The sequence below is a fragment of the Triplophysa dalaica genome, chromosome 2 (assembly GCF_015846415.1).
Source record: "Triplophysa dalaica isolate WHDGS20190420 chromosome 2, ASM1584641v1, whole genome shotgun sequence".
In the NCBI taxonomy this organism is placed as follows: domain Eukaryota; kingdom Metazoa; phylum Chordata; class Actinopteri; order Cypriniformes; family Nemacheilidae; genus Triplophysa; species Triplophysa dalaica.
In genome coordinates this window covers 27,238,361-27,256,878 of record NC_079543.1, presented here as the reverse complement: position 1 = coordinate 27,256,878, position 18,518 = coordinate 27,238,361, and the positions used below count along the sequence as shown (strand labels likewise).

Genomic DNA, 18,518 nt, shown 5'->3' with positions numbered 1-18,518 from the left:
ATGTAAATATACAATACAAATGAACACAAAAGATGTTCCCTCTAACATCTTATCACTTTAAACATTCTTTAACTCACTCTCTGAAGATAACCTGCTGCAGAGCATGTTGGGTTTCAGGGTTAGTTCATTTTAAGGAAATATTACTAAGGTTTAGGGCTTGTCTGCGCATGTGTGCGTTTTTGATGAGCGTCAAGTGCGCGTGAAAGCACAGATTATGTATAATATATTACAATTTTACAGCAATATTACAATTACATTTCCAATTTAACCCATTGCAATTCAGCATTCTTTATTATTTAACAATGAAGTAAGCTGTTATTGTTCAACTTTATATATTTATATTGAAAGCTGTACATACTTTGAATTAGGTTGGTTAAAAAATCTCCAAATATCACTGGATAAATATACACAACATACAATTTACATCAGTTAAAGGATGTTTATAGAGAAGTATTTTAACTCCAGAGCAATTGCATATCATCACTCTTGTCCACTTATTAGGTAATATTTAATGTATTGGGTCAAAGATAGATGTGGCCTAATGGTTAGAGAGCCAGATTTAAACTCAAAGGTTGCAAGTTCGATTCCCAGGCTGGCAAATTTTCTGTCCCAGCAGACCTTCATCCTCTGCTGCAAATTAATTATCAAATGAACAAATAGTGAACTGAATTTTTATATGACCAATGTAGTAGTTTCTAGATTTAAAAGAGTCTCCATTAATATGACTACATCAGCAACTGTTGCAAATTAAGCTGATGCATTGAAAAGTCGGTTTTCAGAAAACCAAGAGAAGGAACAAAAAAGAGGTTTAATACTGCATTCAAAATTAGCAATGTGATCAAATACATATACGCAACACAATTTTGGTAAAGTACCAGGGTAGACACGCTAATAACAGCTTCAAAGATCTCAACAGATCTACATTTTATGGAACAAAGATAGCCACGATGAGTATATATTTTAAATATTATGGTAGACATAAAGTGCATATATTTTAAATATTTATATATTTATAAATATATATATATATAGGGTTTTTAGTTTTATATACACTTAATTTAAATAATTTAATTGTATGATTTTTAATCCCGAATTTTATACACTGATGCAGATTTAAGTCTTCTGTGAAAAAAACGTATACGGTTGTTTTACAGGGCGTTTCCATGGTGAAATCTGCTTTTAAAATGTCTTCATGTTTCTGTGAGCGTGCGTTAACTCTGGGTATTGTTCCTGAGGTTGATAAAACTTACTCTGGAACCGATATAACCAGAGTAAGCAAGGTTTGGGTTAATCCCTGAGTTCAAGGTGTAGCTGACAGTAAATTAACCCTGCTTTCTGGAATACACCCCAGGTTAGCCGTGTAGTTACCATGGCGACAAAACCTGCTCAAAACCAATCCACCTGCTTGAGCCCGAAAACTCAGAGTAACTGACCGCAAACTTGGGTAAATCCGAAACCCGCTTTGTGACGCAGCCACAGGTTAGATTTAACCGTAACAATAAGCTGTGTGGTACAAAAACACTCTAGTTAAGGTATTTATTTGGCATAAAAGTCATCATATCAGGGAACGTTTTATTCTCATACGCAAAAAAAGCATAGAAAAAAACAAAATCTCATACTAAATAAAGCAAATATTGAGTTGAATTGTTATTGGTTATTTATATTTTGGTTGTCTTCTTGACTCAATAAGCTTTGCTCGTATGTTGTGTGTCATTCCTCTCAAAGGGGAGCTTCAGTTTACACCCCAAACACAACATCACAACAGTTCCCCCTCATGTTAACCCTTTGTTTAAATAAAGGACAAAGACCTCAGTTTTTCAATAGACATCGCTTTGTTACTGTTTACTTTTTTTCACTGACATCATTGCTATTTTCAGAACTCTGCCAATAGGTGGCATGAGGTTATTGGGTTTATGTGTGTCGTTTTGTTCTTGGCCTGCAGATGAAGCTAATGCTCTATATTTCAGCATTTCAGACATCGATTAGTCTGTTCAACAGTCAGCATATAAAAATCTCTGTTATAACATCAAACCGCTTTTATTTAAAAGCCTAAGAAGAAGTGGATTGATGTGAAAACAGAAGGATTGATTACAAAAGCAACTCTATCAATCTTGAAACTTTAAATCTTTAAAAGTGCATTCACAGTGAATTCTTTGCCTTTTAATTTATTGTGTTCACGCTAGTCAGTCAGTTAGTTTTGTCATACATAATCCGCTTGTGTTTTTGTGACAGGGCTGATGATGTTCATTGCTTTGTCTGAATTGGTTGGTGAAATGAGAAGATAAATGGCAGACAGCGGCAGTGTGGTGAGGAGACAGTGGGAATCCGGGACTCCTGTTTTCTAATTGGAGATGGTGGTCTAGTGGGTTAAACCACTGAACTGGTAAATCAAAAGGTTGCTGGTTCGATCCCAGCAGCCACCACCAGTGTGTCCTTGAGCAAGACGCTTTACTGCATGTTGCTCCAGGGGGATTGTCCCTGTAATAAGTGCACTGTAAGTCGCTTTGGATAAAAGCGTCTGCCAAATGACTAAATGTATATGTAAATGTAATTTGTTAAATCGTTTCTGTCTAAATTAAAATAAATTAATCTGAATCTTTAGGGATGATTAATGGCATACTTGACCCAAAAAGTAAAATTCAGTCATCATTTAATCACCTATGAGTTGTTCCATATCTGTATAAATTTCTTTGTTCTGATGAACACAGAGTAAGATATTTGGAAGAATGCTTATAACCAAATAGAATTTGCCACCCATTGACTCCCATAGGCATTTTGAAGAATGCAGGACAGCAAACAGTTCTGGGGCACTTTTGACTACTTTTTCCTGCTATGGGAGTCCATGGAAACATGTCTGGTTATAAGCATCCTTCCAAATATCTTTTTCTGTGTTCATCAGAAAAAATACATTTTTGGGTGAAGCATCCCTTTAACAGAAGCAGGAAAACACTGTTCGGTGCAGCTTTTGCCTCTCTGTCGCCATCTGTATTTGAATAAAATTGCTTTAGATTGCTTTAGATTGCTTTCATAAAATTGCTTTAGATTTTCATGACAAGGTATATGACATTTCAAGGAAAAAATCTGATCATTATAGTGATACAACCACTTGTTAGATTTAACCGTAACAATAAGGTCTTTGGTACAAAAACACTTTAGTTAAGGTATTTATTTGGCAAAAAAGTCATCATATCAGGATACGTTTGTTCTCATACACAAAAAAGCATAGGAAAAAATCTCATACCAAATAAAGCAAACATTGAGTTGAATTTTTATTGGTTATTAATATTTTAATTAAAAAAATCTGATCACTTTGCAAAATTTAAACACTGGTTCAGAAGCACTTCCGATTTCAATTTTCATTTATTTTTTAGTATTATTTTAAATTGTAAAATCGCAAAGATATTGGTTTAACATTTTATATTGATTTAAAATATTATGTTAGTTGGTTGTTTATTCCTTAAACAACTCTCTCTCTCTCTCTCTCTCTCTCTCTCTCTCTCTCTCTCTCTCTCTCTCTCTCTCTCTACAGTAAGAATAATTTCTTTTGGTTGTTCTTTTCGGCTTGGGTTATTTTAACACCTGAGGACCTTGAAGAGAACGTGCCATGGTAATATATTATAGTGTCATTCCAAACAGCAAATGTCTTCAAGGCACTTATAAACAGTTGCATGTTCCATTTACATTACGCTTACATTTATTCATCTGTTTTGCAGATTTTTTGCCCAGAACAAATTACATTCAATGTAATGCAATTGATAAATCCATTAAAAAAAAAAGAATTTGTGTCTCCAAATAAACTCTTCTTAAATCTAGACAGAATTGTTCTTGTGAAGTCACGTGTATCATGCATTTAAATGAGAGAGTCGAGTGATAAATAACCTCTCAGTTTGACAATAAACCTTTCCCTTTCAAACATATCAAAAGTGAAAACAGACACGTTACATCACGTAAAAATTCCCTCATGAGTGAATTTTCTGCTTAATTTATGACAAATTAATTCTTCATGTCAAGAAATAAATGTAAAAACAAGATCTCTCACTTTCCCCCTCTGTGATTTTACTCTGGACTTTCCACAGACAACTCAAATCATGCCTGATGTGAATGAACTTGCTCTATTTATGACGATCCTCCCTTTGCCCTCTTGTTTTGTAGTTGATTTTATAAGACCTTTTATGTGTCTTGTGGGCCATACTTACATTTCATTCACTATTAATACTGTCTTTTAATTCAAGCATTACTTGTGTAGTTTATAAAGTGGCTAGATTTAAGGACAAACCCCCAAAAAATTATGAAACCTTGTGCTGTGGAAACGAATCATGTCTCAAATCAAACGGCTTGGTGTAAAGGGGCGAGCTGTTTCTTTCTGAAGTTTTGCGTTAAAGTTTTCTAGATCTACACTATTAACAATCAGACTTGAAAATATGTCCGTCATAGTCAGATTTCTGTTTATAACGCAAGGTTGTGGATTCACTCCCAGGGGATTGCACATACCTATGTGTAAATGTATAGGATAAAGAATGTAAGTTTTGGATAAAAGCATCTGCCAAAAGCGTTAATGTAAATGTAAATGTAGAGAGGATTAGGGGAGGCCTGGAAAGGACCATGAGCCGGGGCTCAAACTTGGGTTGACCAAAATGCTGTTGCACAACCATAGACTGAATAAAACATCGTCGTGATGTCACACTTAGGTTTGTGAATAGCAATTTGATGCCTAAAGTACGAGGAGCTGGTCGTCGCCATCTTGGCAGCTCATCACTCCCACATAATAAATGGTGGGACAAGGCCTAGATAGCGCAATCCATCTGGCTTACGTCTATTTGACGTCTGCATTTACATCTGCAAGACATCTTTAATAGATTGTTTGCTCATTTGCAATACATCTCGGAGACATCTGAATGTCTGTAATACGTCTGCTAAAGATCTGGATATCTGCTGCGTAAAAGCATCTTCTAAACATCTTAGAAAGAGCAGCTTTACATCCATAAATCATAATCATCTTACAGACATCTTCTAGATGTCTATATGACGTCTGACAGCAGACATCTCTGAGATGTATTGCAGATGAGCAAACTATCTGTTGTAGATGTCTTGCAGACGTCATATAGACGTAAGCCAGATGAATGTGTTCTATCAGGGGGTGGAGCTAAGGTGTCTGGTTGGTGAAACCTCTTGTCCCTCAAGTGGCCACGCACTTAATTATTTAGAATTTTAAGGCTTATTATATAATATAAACAGATGAGTTAAAGAAAAAATTCACCCGCCCTCACAGTTGTCATGAATTGGGCCTCTTTGCTCTGTTTTGGAGCCAGTCTCTAGCGGCCAGGTAATGAATTACAGTTTCCGTGTTAGTTTCACGAGAGAGACCGGAAGGTTGCCCCTCGTGCACATGTCGACACACAGTCCACAGGACCGCCTGTGCCAACAGCATCCAATCATATTTCACAAGTGTGAGCTATAATCATATACTTTGAAAACCGATGTCCTGAATCCGTTTCAAGTTACATCCGAATGTGGTTAGAAATTTGTCCATATATCACGCTATCACCCAACGTAACACATTAGACGTCTTTTTGACGTGGCGTCTTTGCCACAGCAACCAATGGAGATATCACAGAAACGAATCACAAAAACTTTCTGGTACACAAGGATTTACATCCGATTCGAATTCGATTTGGGCTGACAGTGTAATCAGAAACCTGTTGCCAACAACCTGCATACCCCGGTAACATAGCAACAGGTACTATCAATATTAAGAGCACCTTAGCAACCGCATAGCAATGCCCTGGCAACATAACAGCCTGCCGTTGCTGTAGGGACAGGCAAACACAACCCCAATGAATAGAAATAATGATTTCATTAAACAGAATTCAGCTGACTCTTTTGGCACGCGTTAAAGAGTTAAGGAGAAAATTCCACCGCTCTCTCATTCCTCTAAATGATAATGCGAGCGTGGCAGCTGTGACCTGAGCGTTTTACAAGAAACTTTCTTTGATCTTTAAATGTCATTCGAGGTTAAGGTCAGCACACGCATATTATTATGCGTTTCCCCTCACTCGCTCTCATTCGATTTCTTCCCCTCTCTCTCTCTCTCGCGCTCTCTCGCTCTGGTCTGGCGCCCACTCCTCTATGTGTAAGTAAATTTAGTTCCTTACACACAGGATGCTCAGGGTTAAGTCTTCAGACACCGTATCTGGAGAACTTTGGACCGGCATGTGTACATTTCACACGTTTTGTGCAAATCTCGAAGACATCCTGCAGTTAAAGTTGCATTTTATCATTTACTCATACTTATATAAACGTCTGCATGTATCTTGTCACTTACTGTTTTTGTGAATTCCCCTTTTGCATGATGCGTAGTGTGTACTACAGGCCTTATAGCCTACTTCTGTCTCGCTCACATTGACACACACACACACACACATACTCACATTCATTCAGACATGACTGATCTATGGTGTTTCGTTTTTTTCCCTGTTTGAGAGTTTTATAGTTAATCTCACAGCGCATGCATATTCAAATCACTGGCTTTTTGTGGTTTAGAGCCAAACACTTTTTTTGTGAGCATCTGAATTGGGGCGGATGAGAAATTGCATTTATTCTTAAATGCTCAGAATATCATGTCTGATCACTTATTTTGTCGTCTTCCTGTCGCCAGTGTTACATAACAGACCTAAACACCGCATCGACGCTTCGCAACATTTGGGAAGAGAAGAGTCGTCTCACACACTTAAAGTCTCACCACATCAGTAAAACCGTAAGAGATGTAGGCTGTGAATTTCCAGCATTTAGGGGCCTCCCCTGCTCTCCCACACGTCTCTCTGTCCCTTCATTTTATGCTCTGATTGTCCCTGAAATTTCCCCACATGCCGCCTCTTTAATGTCATAGAGTAGTCACCGAAAATCTGGATTTCTTTTTGATACTGGTGAAAATATAAACAAATAAGAATAAAAAACAGAAGTATAATCAACATGTCTGCTCTCATGTCCACACCTGGCACGATCCAAATTCATTCATGTTATGTCGACGCAATCTGAGAATGAACATCCCATTCTTTCGGACGAATTAGTAAACAAAAGTTTTGTGTATTCGAGCACCAGACTTTAGGAACGATTGAAAAATTCCCTCAGCTGCAACTAACAGGTGATTTCTTATGAGACAGTTCGGCCAAAATTTGCATTCTTTCATCATTTTTGTATCCTCATGTCATTCAAAATTTATGATGTGTTTCTTATGTGGAACACAAACAATATATTTTGACAAATGTCTGGTTTTGTGTCCATACAATGGATGTCAATGGGGGCCCGTGTTATTTGGTTACTGACATTCTTCAAAATATCTTCTATTTTGTTTTGCAGAAGAAAGTCAGACTGATTGGAAATGACAAGAGAATTTTTGTTTTTGGGTGAACTATACCTTTATATAAACTACTTCAAAATCAAACCTATCCTGACTCTGGTTCTACATTCATGCATTTAGAAGGTGGTTTTGTCTAAAGAAACTTCCAAAAAATGTTATTCCAAGGGAGAAATGAAACCGCTACTACACCAAACTGCAGTGAACATTAAACGTTCATCTTCTAGTATGTTTCTTTTCTATTTTATCATTAACACCTGCATGAACATCAATGATCTGAGCAGGCCAATACATCTACGGCTGTACATCCCGTTTGGATCTGTTAAGCAGGTCATCTGAGGTTTGGTTCATACAGTCATATCGTAAGATGAGTACAGCCCAAAAAGTCAAAATCCATCTCCCTGGTTTACTCATGCAAACTGAAACCATCAACTATCATTATGATTGTGTAGATCGATTATATTGAACGTTGACACCGTTTAGTTACAGTGACTTGGTAGGAATGTTGAATATAATCAAAGTAAAAAAGATTAGTTTTTTATGTCAACAAGATTTTAAAGAAGTTCACCTAAAAATAAAAAGTTCATCATTTACTCATACACATCCCAGATAGCAAACAAACAAGCAAATTGTTGCGGGCCAAATCCCGCCCACACCTTACTCCCCATACCACCTCATCTGGCCCAAATACCGCACGAAATGATGGCTCTTGGGCGGACCGCTCGTGTTTGCCAGATTTGGGCCACAGCCATGTCAAAGCTTTCCTGTAGCTCAGTGGTAAGAGCATTACATTAACAACACAAGGTTGTGGGTTCAATCCCAGGGGATTGCACATACCTATGTATAAATGTATAGGATAATGCAATGTAAGTCGCTTCGGATAAAAGCGTCTGCCAAATGCGTAAATGTAAAGCTAAAAACAAAACAAATAAAGCAGAGCTGACCCAAATGTAAACAACACTTTATTTTAATTCTGGCCCACATTTCTCCCAAAACCAACACCTTTATGTGCTCCTGTTTGATAGAATTTGTATTGACTTTCATTTTTATTATAGTGATGATTGAGCCATTAGTGATGAACATCTTCTGTTTACAAACAGCATCACTGCAGAATAGTTCAACAAAAACTGAAATTTTTTTTGTAGTTGTTGTGTTTCTCTGGGGAAATATTGTTTTTATAGTTTTGTTGAACTTTTCTGCAGTGATTCTGTTTGTTCATCACTAATAACTCAATCATCACTATAATAATAATAATGAAACTCAATACAAATTCTGTCAAACAGGAGCACAGAAAGGTGTTGGTTTTGGGATAAATCTGGGCCAGAATTGAAAATGAACTGTTGTTTATATTTGGGTCAGCTCTGCTTTATTTGTTTTGATGTTTGACATGTGGCATAGCTTTGGCATGTCTGTGGCCCAAATCTGGCAAACAGGAACAGGCCGTCCAAGTGCCATCATTCCATGCGGTTTGTGGGCCGGATGAGGTGGTATGGGGAGTAAGGTGTGGGGCGGATTTGGGCCACAAAATTTGCTATCTGGGATGTCATTCCAAACCTGTGACTTCTTTTCTGCAAACACAAAAGAAAACATTTTGAAGAATGTTGGTAATAAAACAACACTGGCCCACATTGACTTCCTTTATATAGACACAAAACCACTGACACATTTCTCTAAATATCTTCTTTTGAGTTCCACACAAGGTTGGCTTAATATTGACAGAATGTTAACTGTGATTATTTATATTGTGTAACAACAAATAATAATATAGTAAAATAATCCAGTGTAAGTATCTGGTTTAGACTTTACCATAGTGGGTGGTGGAATTGCACCTGTTTTACATTTTTCCTTCAGAGGCACAGAGGTTACAGAGTCTTTCTCCACCTCCCTATCCTCATACCAATGATTCATTGGGCAATTTTTTTTGACAGAATAGTTTATTTATTTATTTATTTGGAATTCAATAGATTTTGTGATAGCCCTGTTTTCACCTGTAAAACTCTTCAGACCGAATCAACTTTTGGCGTCACTTCAGTTACACAAACCATATTGTTTTGGGGGAATTCAAACAGCATTGAATCACCGAAGATATCATGTCATGTTGTTTCTCAGTAAGGTTAAAAGCAACTTTCCAGTATTCATTTTCAATTTCATGCTATTAGCATTTATATTAGTCCCTTAATTGATTGTAGTTAACTTTGAATGATGAACAGCGTGTTTCAGTGCCTAAATTTATCATAGCACTTTCCCCAGCTTTGCAAATTTCCGTTGATGGGGAATTTAGATGAGTCACAACTCTCTAACACATATAAACGTATCGTGTCTCCTCAATGTGCTGCGATTCTCAAGAGAGACGGACAGAGAAACAGGTGAGAGTAAAGGAGGTCTGAAATCTATGGAATACTTGCTGACTTGTGTGCGTGCGGCTTCAACAGAGAATCACAAACATGAGGAGGAATATGTTAGAAAAGAGAACAAGTTCTACCTAGAGGAAGGAAGTTTGAACAGGTAAATATAGTTCAGTAACCGCATGAGATTAGACTGCAGCGAGGGTACGTCACACCGGTGGTTTTCTACGTTTCCTTCCGTTTTATTCAGGCTTTAACAGCACAAACTGTAAATCTATGTAATTTAGAACAAAAAGATATACTATTAAAGCTAAAGGGGAAAAGGAGGAAACTGCAAGAACAGCGTTCATGTAGATCATATCACATTTAAGGAACTGAATGGGCGGTTGAGTGGGCAAGATGGAAAATGTCAACCACAGTAAATATAGTTTCTCATTCTGTTTCCAGAGAAATCTAAACCTAAATGGGTTTTTTGGGAAGTCACTTTGATAGAATTACTAGATGCGCTGTTTTTACAGGTGTTATTCAAAAAATTATATATGTGTATGTAATTTCATCATGCGAATCTCAAATATATGATTAATTCTCATTACTTTGTTTCTACTCAACAGGTTTGTTCATGGCCAATGAAATGGATGTTATGAAGCTCATGTCTCAGTTCAGGATTAATGCTAATCGTGATAGGGGTTTGCGTTATCGAACACCTGTGCTGTTAGCATTAGTCCTGCACTGGTGACCAAACCTCAAGGGAAGGCAAAGGGTCTGAGAATTCAGAGACATCGAAACTGACTCGTCGAAACTCACACATGTGTTAATTCTGTCGGTGACTGGAGCTGTCAGATATTCACTCCGGCCTGACGGTATTCACACGACCAGAATGCTTCAGCGCAGTTATTTTAAAGAGTAAAGGATAGCTTCAATCTTCCATTCACTACAAAATCATATTTGACAATAGAGGAACACATTTATGCAAACTCTGTGTGAGCCAACAATGAATAAAATGATCTTTTGGACCCAATGTTTGATTTGCATTTTCATTCTGACAGGTAGAATATGTGCATATGCATATACGTTCTCAGATGACAAAAGTGTTTCGATTCAATTAGTCTGTTGGCAGTTGTGTGTTTTCAGATGACTGAGTTGGAGGAGGTTCTGTGGTTAACATTCTCGTAATCTGAAACAGTAGGTTCAGACACTTCAAAAGTGGTAATTAATTCTTAGCAATGGGTATTTAGAACCACTTTACCCTTTAGTGTATCAGTAAACCTCAGGTTTCCCCATTGGGACAGTCCCTTGAATGTTGTGCAATGCTGATCCTAGACGTCTGGGGGCCCTAAACAAACCTTTGTGGGGGCCCTTGTCATAGTTTAATTTAGATAAACATAACTGTTAACTATAAGAAATAAAAATAATAAATCAATTAACACACTTAAATGAATAACTGAGGGTTAGAACAATTAAGTTTTAAATGAAATTCACATTTTGATTCACATGTAAATAATTCTTTACCCAAAGCAACGCATGGCTCTGGAACCATCTAAGTGTCAAGAAAACTTTAATGAGTGATTAACAAAAATAAAACATGATAAATATAGTTAACACATCAATAATTCTCTAAATTTGATGACACAAAAATTACATATTATCATGGGCAAACGGTGACATCCACATGAACAGTGTATGGCTTGTGACTAAGTCATTCCCTTTAAATGCTATTGAAGACGTGTATGTTATATATGTTTAATATGTGTAGCCTATGTATGTAACTTTGGAGACGGTCCCTAAATTCATACTGATCATCACCTGTTGCGCACTCCACGATGTCCGACACAGAGTATGTCAAATAATAATAAATTAAGTATTAAAAAGGACATTTGGTTTCCTGCAAAGTTGAATCCGCAAGTTATTAAAATTGCGTATCGTGTTTTTGGTACTCAAGGGGGCTCCCTGGTGGTGCAGATGCCTTGCGCAATTCACGTAGTCTGCGTACAGATCACACGTTATGTTATATCAAATAAATATTAATTTATGATATAACCAAGCATAGCCTACAACATGTTTCTTACACTGCTAAAATAGCATGTAAGCTGTTTCACCAATATTCCAGAATAGTCCGTAATCTTACTAATAAAACTGTACAGTAGGATGAAAACTAGTACTATCACATTTTCACACGTACACACGCACGCATGAATCTGGCCTCTTTTAATGCTCTTAATAGTTTATTATAAGCTGGGTGAGGTATTATACCAGTTTATTATAAATATTAGTAAAAAACACAAAGGTAACATTATTTCTGGGGAGTAATAACGCTGTAACAAAGCGGAACCACAATCTCTACGCCTCACATCACACGGAATGTTTTTATTGCTGTACTCAGTCGCTGTACTCTAACCGGAAAATGTTACAGCATGGTGAAAAATTCTGTTAGTTAGATGGTTTATTGAGTTAAAATCCCATTTAAGATCTTATTTATCTGTTTATATTACTGCAGGATTTTTCTGTGACTAATGGCTGTTGGCCGGGCGGTTTGTCAGATGCTGCAACGCCGTAAGTAAAATTTTCTGCCACTGACCTTCATGTATTCACATCACATCTGACAGTTGATTAAAATATTACAAATTGTTTAACATTCATCTACACACGTACTCAAATGACGTAATTACTTAATCTGTGGATTACGTATAGTAAAACAAAATATGATGTATTATGGTAATACAGTGTGTTTTCACGTCACCGTGGGTTGTATATGTTATTGCCACCTAAAAAGGTTTTTCCTCTGGCATATGCATATTTATTCATGTTTTACCCCAATAACATATTCTTATGATTTATTGTAGAAAATAATTTAGTGAATCAATAAACCATTTTATTTTTACAATAATGTAAAATTGAACCTTATTATAGTTAATTATTTAGACATGGTATGTTATTCAAATAAAATGCTACAGAAATAACGGGGGAACTAATTAAAAACAGGACATTTTGGAAAAATTGGTATCAGAGATAGATAATGCAATCTTTATTTACAGCTTTTATAACTTGATCACATTAAATGTTCTTAAGACACACAGAATGTATTATAAATACACGATAGTCAGATTGTTATATTTTTGATTTTTCATCAGCTCATTCATCAGAGAGTGGTTTTCTATATTTCTTGTTATGTATCTTTGATGGATGACCTTTATAAGTTAAAGTGAAAGTTTCATTTTCTCTTTTGTGTTACAGGTCTGCTGTCCAGCGCAGCAGCTGCACGCCTCTCTTCTGCAGAAGTGCGCAGTCAATGCAGCTCCCTGTTCTCTAAAGAGCAGACGCGTCAGCGCGCTCTCTATCCACGCACAGAGAAGATCGAGGTGACCCTGCAGGGGCCCGGACTCCAGGGATCGCTACTCATCATGAACAAAGGCGTATCAACGCCACACAGCTGCACACGCCGTGAGTATCTGTGACAGCACGACCTGTGTGTTCAAGGGATAGTTCACCCGGAAATGAAAATAAATGAATCAATTAAATAATGATCAAATATCATTTTTACTCTGACAGCACAGAAGCAAAAGATTCAAACTCTTTATTTATTTGGAAGCTCATTTTGTTTTTCTCATGTCAGATCTGTCCGAGTGGCATGTGAAGAGTTCTGCTTTCGCACTAGTCGACGGGCAGCCGTGGCACATGCATCGTCCTTTGACCAGCTCCTGTGACCTCACGCTCCTCACCTTTAAAGATGAAGCCCCGCAGATAGTCAATCAGGTGAATTTGTGTGTGCATACCAGTTTCTGTGTCAACAAAACCAAGTTTTATTCCATCCGTAAATTGCATGTGACCGGTAAACCTGTGTCTGTTCGTGTGTATCAGGCTTACTGGCGTTCCTGTGCGGCTCTTCTTGGACAGGTGCTCGATGGAGCTTTTAAAGACGAATACAGTGTTGAACTTCTAAAAATTCCTGAAGTACCAGGTATGATATACACCTGCAGAATTATTGTGTATGAGTCATGAGAGATGTTGATGTCTGAAACGAATGTGTTTCTAGTGATCACCGGTGCGTTTTGTTGCGATTTGGTTCTGGACCCTCGGTTAGACTCCTGGACCCCTACAGAGGTCAGAGCTGATTCTTTATCTTCACGACAGTGAGCATGTGTGAATATGTGTTTATTCCGAGTGTGCGTTGCAGGAGAATCTGCGCTCTTTAACCCGGGAGGCTCTTCAGCTCATCCAGAAGGATCTTCCATGGGAACCTTTAGAGGTTTCCCCATCGGTGGCGCTGGAGATCTTCTCTCACAGCAGGTACAACACTTTATTCATCATCATTATTCTTTCAGCATTATTGTGGGAGTGATGTACCGAAGGAGGCGAGAAAGTTCAGACAGACCTTCAGACATCTGTGCAGATGTGTTTTAAGTATGTTCCATATGTCTCTGGATTGTGTTTCCGCAGGTATAAACAGGAGCAGGTTGAAGAAAGTGCAGCTCAGAGTCAGAACGGGACAGTTTCACTGTACAGGTAAACACACAAACATGTATTCTGATTACCTGCTACACACACACACACACACATTTATCTGCTCTCTGTGTGTCAGGTGTGGACATCATGTGATGTTGAGCGACGGTCCGCTGGTGACCCGGACGGGTATGTGTTCGCAGTATGAGGTCACAGCCGTACATACGTTAGGAGAGAGAGCGTGGGGCGTGCAACGAAGAGCACAGGGCCTGTCGCTGCCTGTCAATCTGACTGTACGTAGATATGATGCTTGTATTGTGTTTAAAGATCATACACACGAAACCACTGAAACATCATGGTTGTAAAGATTTTAATTATAAAAAACATAATTCCGAAGCACAAAAAATTATTGTGTTATCGACATTGCACAAAGACATAATTTTAAGTAATTATTAATGTATTTTATTGCTTTTTTATGCTGCAATTCTCATTACCGTAACGTGTCCCGGTTTGCTTTACATGTTGTTATTTAAACAAAGTGAAATTGAAACAGTCTGTAAGACGATTGGGTGTTCTTCTAGATGACCTCAAATGACAAAAAAACGATTGATATAACATTCACATATGATAAAAATGAAGAAATATTGGAAAAAAAAATCTTAAACTGTCTTAAAATTTTAAACATGTCGTACCTTGTTTTTAATGAAGATAAAAGAAAATGAGTGAAAGTTTGACATCTTGAATGCAAGATTTTGTGAGAATCCGCATGAACAGGGACACACACTTAAAGCTGCAATCTGTATCTTTTTCTTGGTTAAAAATAAAGTAAGATCAGTTATTGAGCAAGCACGTGAAATCTGTATGAAAACTGTCTCTAAATCTACCCACATACACATCTGTAAGCTTAAAATGTTTTATAAATTGAGCTTTTGGGTATGATTTCGTATAAAGTGTTAGTTTGATGTAATTTTGTATTTAAGTAAAGATGGCGATAGAGAGGCAAATGTTAAAGATGGCAGCTTCATGGTATAATTTGGGACGGGTTCAGTCTATCATGTTTATATTTGTGCTTTAAAGATAAATATTATTCCAAAATCTCTATGTAATCCAAAGTCTTATTTATGTTTTCTAAGGCTCATCATACAATTTGGAGAAAACTGCGCCAGAGAGCAGAGAGACTAGTAAGTAGCCTCTATACGTCTATGTGATATTATCCACATTTTCAAATCTCTATGAACATCTGTGATGTGATGTAAGTCAGTTGAATGTTTTTCCAAGATTAAAACTGAGGTTGTGGGTCACATCTTTTTCTGACAGCTGTTTCAGACAGATATGATTTTATTGTGATTCCCGTGGAGTGGAGATTCATGTTGTCTGAGCTCACAGACACATGTAGTGTCCTTGCGTACTTGCAATTGTTTCACGATCGGTAAAACAACGCCTGATTGTTCCCTCACAACAGACACCAAATTGCTCTCAAAAGCATTTACCCATTCTGTCCCTTTCTGGTGGAATGAGCCTCCACCCGATCATATAAGACCACCACAGCCTCCAGAAATCAAGAGAAGACGTATAGATTTACAGCTGTAAACATTTCACGTTTTGACACTCTTAACAGTTTGTTATAGAAAAAAATTGATTCCGATTCGCAAGCTCTTGAATCATTCCCATTCGTTTTGATTCAATGCATATAGATTTAATAAGATTTAATCCTATAGATATTTCTAAAACAAGAACATTGAACATCAGTTTTTTTCTCATTATTCTTCCTGAGTAATAAATTGAGAGAATGATGTTTTTATTGGTGACTGTAAACACGTCACACAGATTATGCACATAGAATTTAAATCCAGGATATTCTTTAAAATGCACTTGTGTAAATTACAGAATAGATTTATCTTTAAATACCACAATACTAAAAACAGTTTTTTAGTAGTTACCCAATTTTCATTTGTTATTTTATTCTTTCTACAGGTAGAGGTTTCCTCGTCCTCAACAGTGACTCCACCCCTCACACACGAGGCCGCGCCCCCTTCCTCTTCTCCTCAGCAGTAATCTATACCTCTACCCCAGCATTCAGTGTTTGTATCGTCATGTTCAATAAACAAGCGAACAAAAAGCTTTCAGACTTGGTGTTTGTATGTCCACATTTATTCTGATAATCTGGGTTCATATTGAGGTCTTGGTATTGACTCGACAAATCTGAGCACCATTTGTGAATCAATTGAGATTAATGGAGATTATTTTGTGAGATTTCTGCTTCTTTTTTTTATGAGAAATATCTTAGACGCAGAAAAGACTTAAAGCTCTAATAAACTCTTTATTCTAATGAACACAAATAAAGATATTTGGAAGAATGCTTATAAACAAACAGATCTTGCCCCCCACTGACTCCCATAGTAGGAAAAAAATACTTTATAATTTCTTGTTGAACACAAAAGAAGGTTTTTTAAAGTCTGTTGGACGGAAAATGATTCTGGGGCACTTTTGACTTCCGTTGTATTTTTTAATACTATGGGAGTCAAAGGGGATGGTTAAGGCATTCTTCTGAATATCTTTCTCTGTGTTCATCAGAATTAAAATTATTTTAACGAGATCTCATTTGTTATTTATTTTGTATAGGGTATTAGTTGAACATCATTTGTGCAGTAGACAGTTGAATCTCATTCAGCTCCGAGTTCAAATGAGAAGCAGGTGAGAAATCGGCACGTCTCTCCACCCCCTGGGCTTTAAATCTCTGGATATGCTGTGATCAACCACGTGTGTTCGTCATCATCTGTTCAGAGCTGTGTGTGTTTGCAAAATAAGTGGTCAGCACTTTGCCAGATTGAAGACAAAGGCTGTGTTGTAAGAGTGACACGGACTGTCGGGACTGTTGCAGCTGCTGCGTCTGTCGCATGCCGACAGGTGCTGTGTGTGTCCGTTTGTGTGTGTTTGTGTATGAATTCAGTCCACAGGGCAAATCGTTTCATAGCAGATCAGTTGAAAGTGAGATGTGATGTTCGGTGTGTTCAGTCACATGTGCTGTGATGTTGATTTGAGGCCTGCAGATACAGTAATGCCTCAAATCTGATGTGTGAAATGTGAGACTTTACTGAGCCCGACAGCTGCTGTCTCCATTCTCCCCGACAACCTTTGTGTGTGTGTTTTTGTAAGTAAGTGAGAGTGTGTGACACCCCCGACACATGCACATAAACACACTTTTTGACTTCGGCCCAATAGAGATGTTTGAGTAGATCTGTTACCCACCAAACTATGTCAAATATGTTATTTAGAGAATGTTGTGCAGTCCAAACGTTGCAGTTTACCAGCTGGAACTCCTCAAAATGTTGGTTGGGTCATTTTTGGACTGTGAACTGTGATATTACTGTTTACTTAGATATTCCACTGTACTTTCAGATTGTTCACTTGCACAATGGTGTAAAATGTGAATATGGTGATTTCTTGGTACCAAAAAGCCAACATATTTTTTTGTTCTTATAATAAGCATACCATCAAGGCTGTTTCTTTATTTTTCAATAGTTTTACAGTACATGATGATTTGTTATATGTTTGTTTGTTTGTTGTATTATTGTTGTTCTGAGTGTTGTTTCAATATGTCTATTTTGTTGTATGTGAGTGAATAAGAGAGAGTGTATGTTTATGTTTGTGTTTGTGTGTCTCTCTCTCTGTCAGAGTCTCTGACTCTATGGGTAAGTGTGTGTGTATTTCTGTGTTTCTATATTATACTTTGTGTGTTTGTAAATATATATATATTTATGTGAGAGAGAGTGTGTATGTGTATAAGTGAGAGTGTATATTTATGTTTGTGTGTGTGACTCTCTCTATATATATACTATATATAGATATACTTTATGTATAATTTGTGTGTGTGTGTGTGTATATATATATATATTTACATACAGTATATATATTTGTTTGTTTTTATATTACCATTTGTGTAGGGTGTGTGTGCGTGTGTTTGTGTGTGTGTGAGAGAGTGTGTGGTTTGTGTAAAATATATATTTACAATTATGCATTTGGCAGATATATATATATATATATACTGTATAATTTGTGTGTGTATATATATATATATATATATGTCTGTGTGTCTCTCACTCTGTATATACTGTGTACATATATATACATATATATATATAAATATACTCAATGTATAATTTGTGTGTGTGTGTATATATATATATGTATATATATATATATATTGGTATGTTTCTATATTATCATGTGAGTGTGTGTTTGTGTGTTTGTGTATATATATGTACGCGTGCGCACACGTCCCTGTGTTTGTGTATGCATAAGTATAAGTGATTAGCAGCTCTCTCTCCTCCCACGTCACTGAATGAGTGCGTGAGTAAATGAGTGAGAAACAGCAGTTGAGT

At 37.0% G+C, this 18,518-nt stretch overlaps 2 protein-coding genes across 5 annotated transcripts in view; both read left to right on the top strand.

Annotated features, from left to right (window-relative positions):
* Nucleotides 1-12,067: 12,067 nt before the first annotated feature.
* Nucleotides 12,068-16,267, top strand: mrpl39 (mitochondrial ribosomal protein L39). Its single transcript, XM_056732291.1, has 10 exons — nucleotides 12,068-12,249; nucleotides 12,931-13,137; nucleotides 13,310-13,449; nucleotides 13,555-13,654; nucleotides 13,730-13,797; nucleotides 13,871-13,983; nucleotides 14,134-14,199; nucleotides 14,276-14,429; nucleotides 15,270-15,317; nucleotides 16,111-16,267. Exons 1-10 carry the CDS (start codon nucleotides 12,210-12,212, stop codon nucleotides 16,189-16,191), a joined length of 1,017 nt encoding a protein of 338 aa, XP_056588269.1. The 5' UTR covers nucleotides 12,068-12,209; the 3' UTR covers nucleotides 16,192-16,267.
* A 2,234-nt stretch (nucleotides 16,268-18,501) lies between these two features.
* Nucleotides 18,502-18,518, top strand: part of jam2a (junctional adhesion molecule 2a) — an 8,745-nt gene continuing 8,728 nt past the window's right edge. For all 4 annotated transcript variants that reach the window (XR_008905030.1, XR_008905029.1, XR_008905028.1 and 1 more), the window contains exon 1: nucleotides 18,502-18,518. This exon is cut by the window's right edge and continues 170 nt beyond it. The gene's annotated coding sequence lies outside the window, so the exon portion shown is untranslated.

Coding starts and splice junctions, on each gene's coding strand:
- mrpl39 (XM_056732291.1), top strand. CDS start 12,210: ATGGCTGTTGGCCGGGCGGTTTGTCAGATGCTGCAACGCC. Junction 13,984..14,133: donor GAGATCTTCTCTCACAGCAG/GTACAACACTTT, acceptor GTGTTTCCGCAG/GTATAAACAGGAGCAGGTTG. Junction 14,200..14,275: donor GGGACAGTTTCACTGTACAG/GTAAACACACAA, acceptor TCTGTGTGTCAG/GTGTGGACATCATGTGATGT.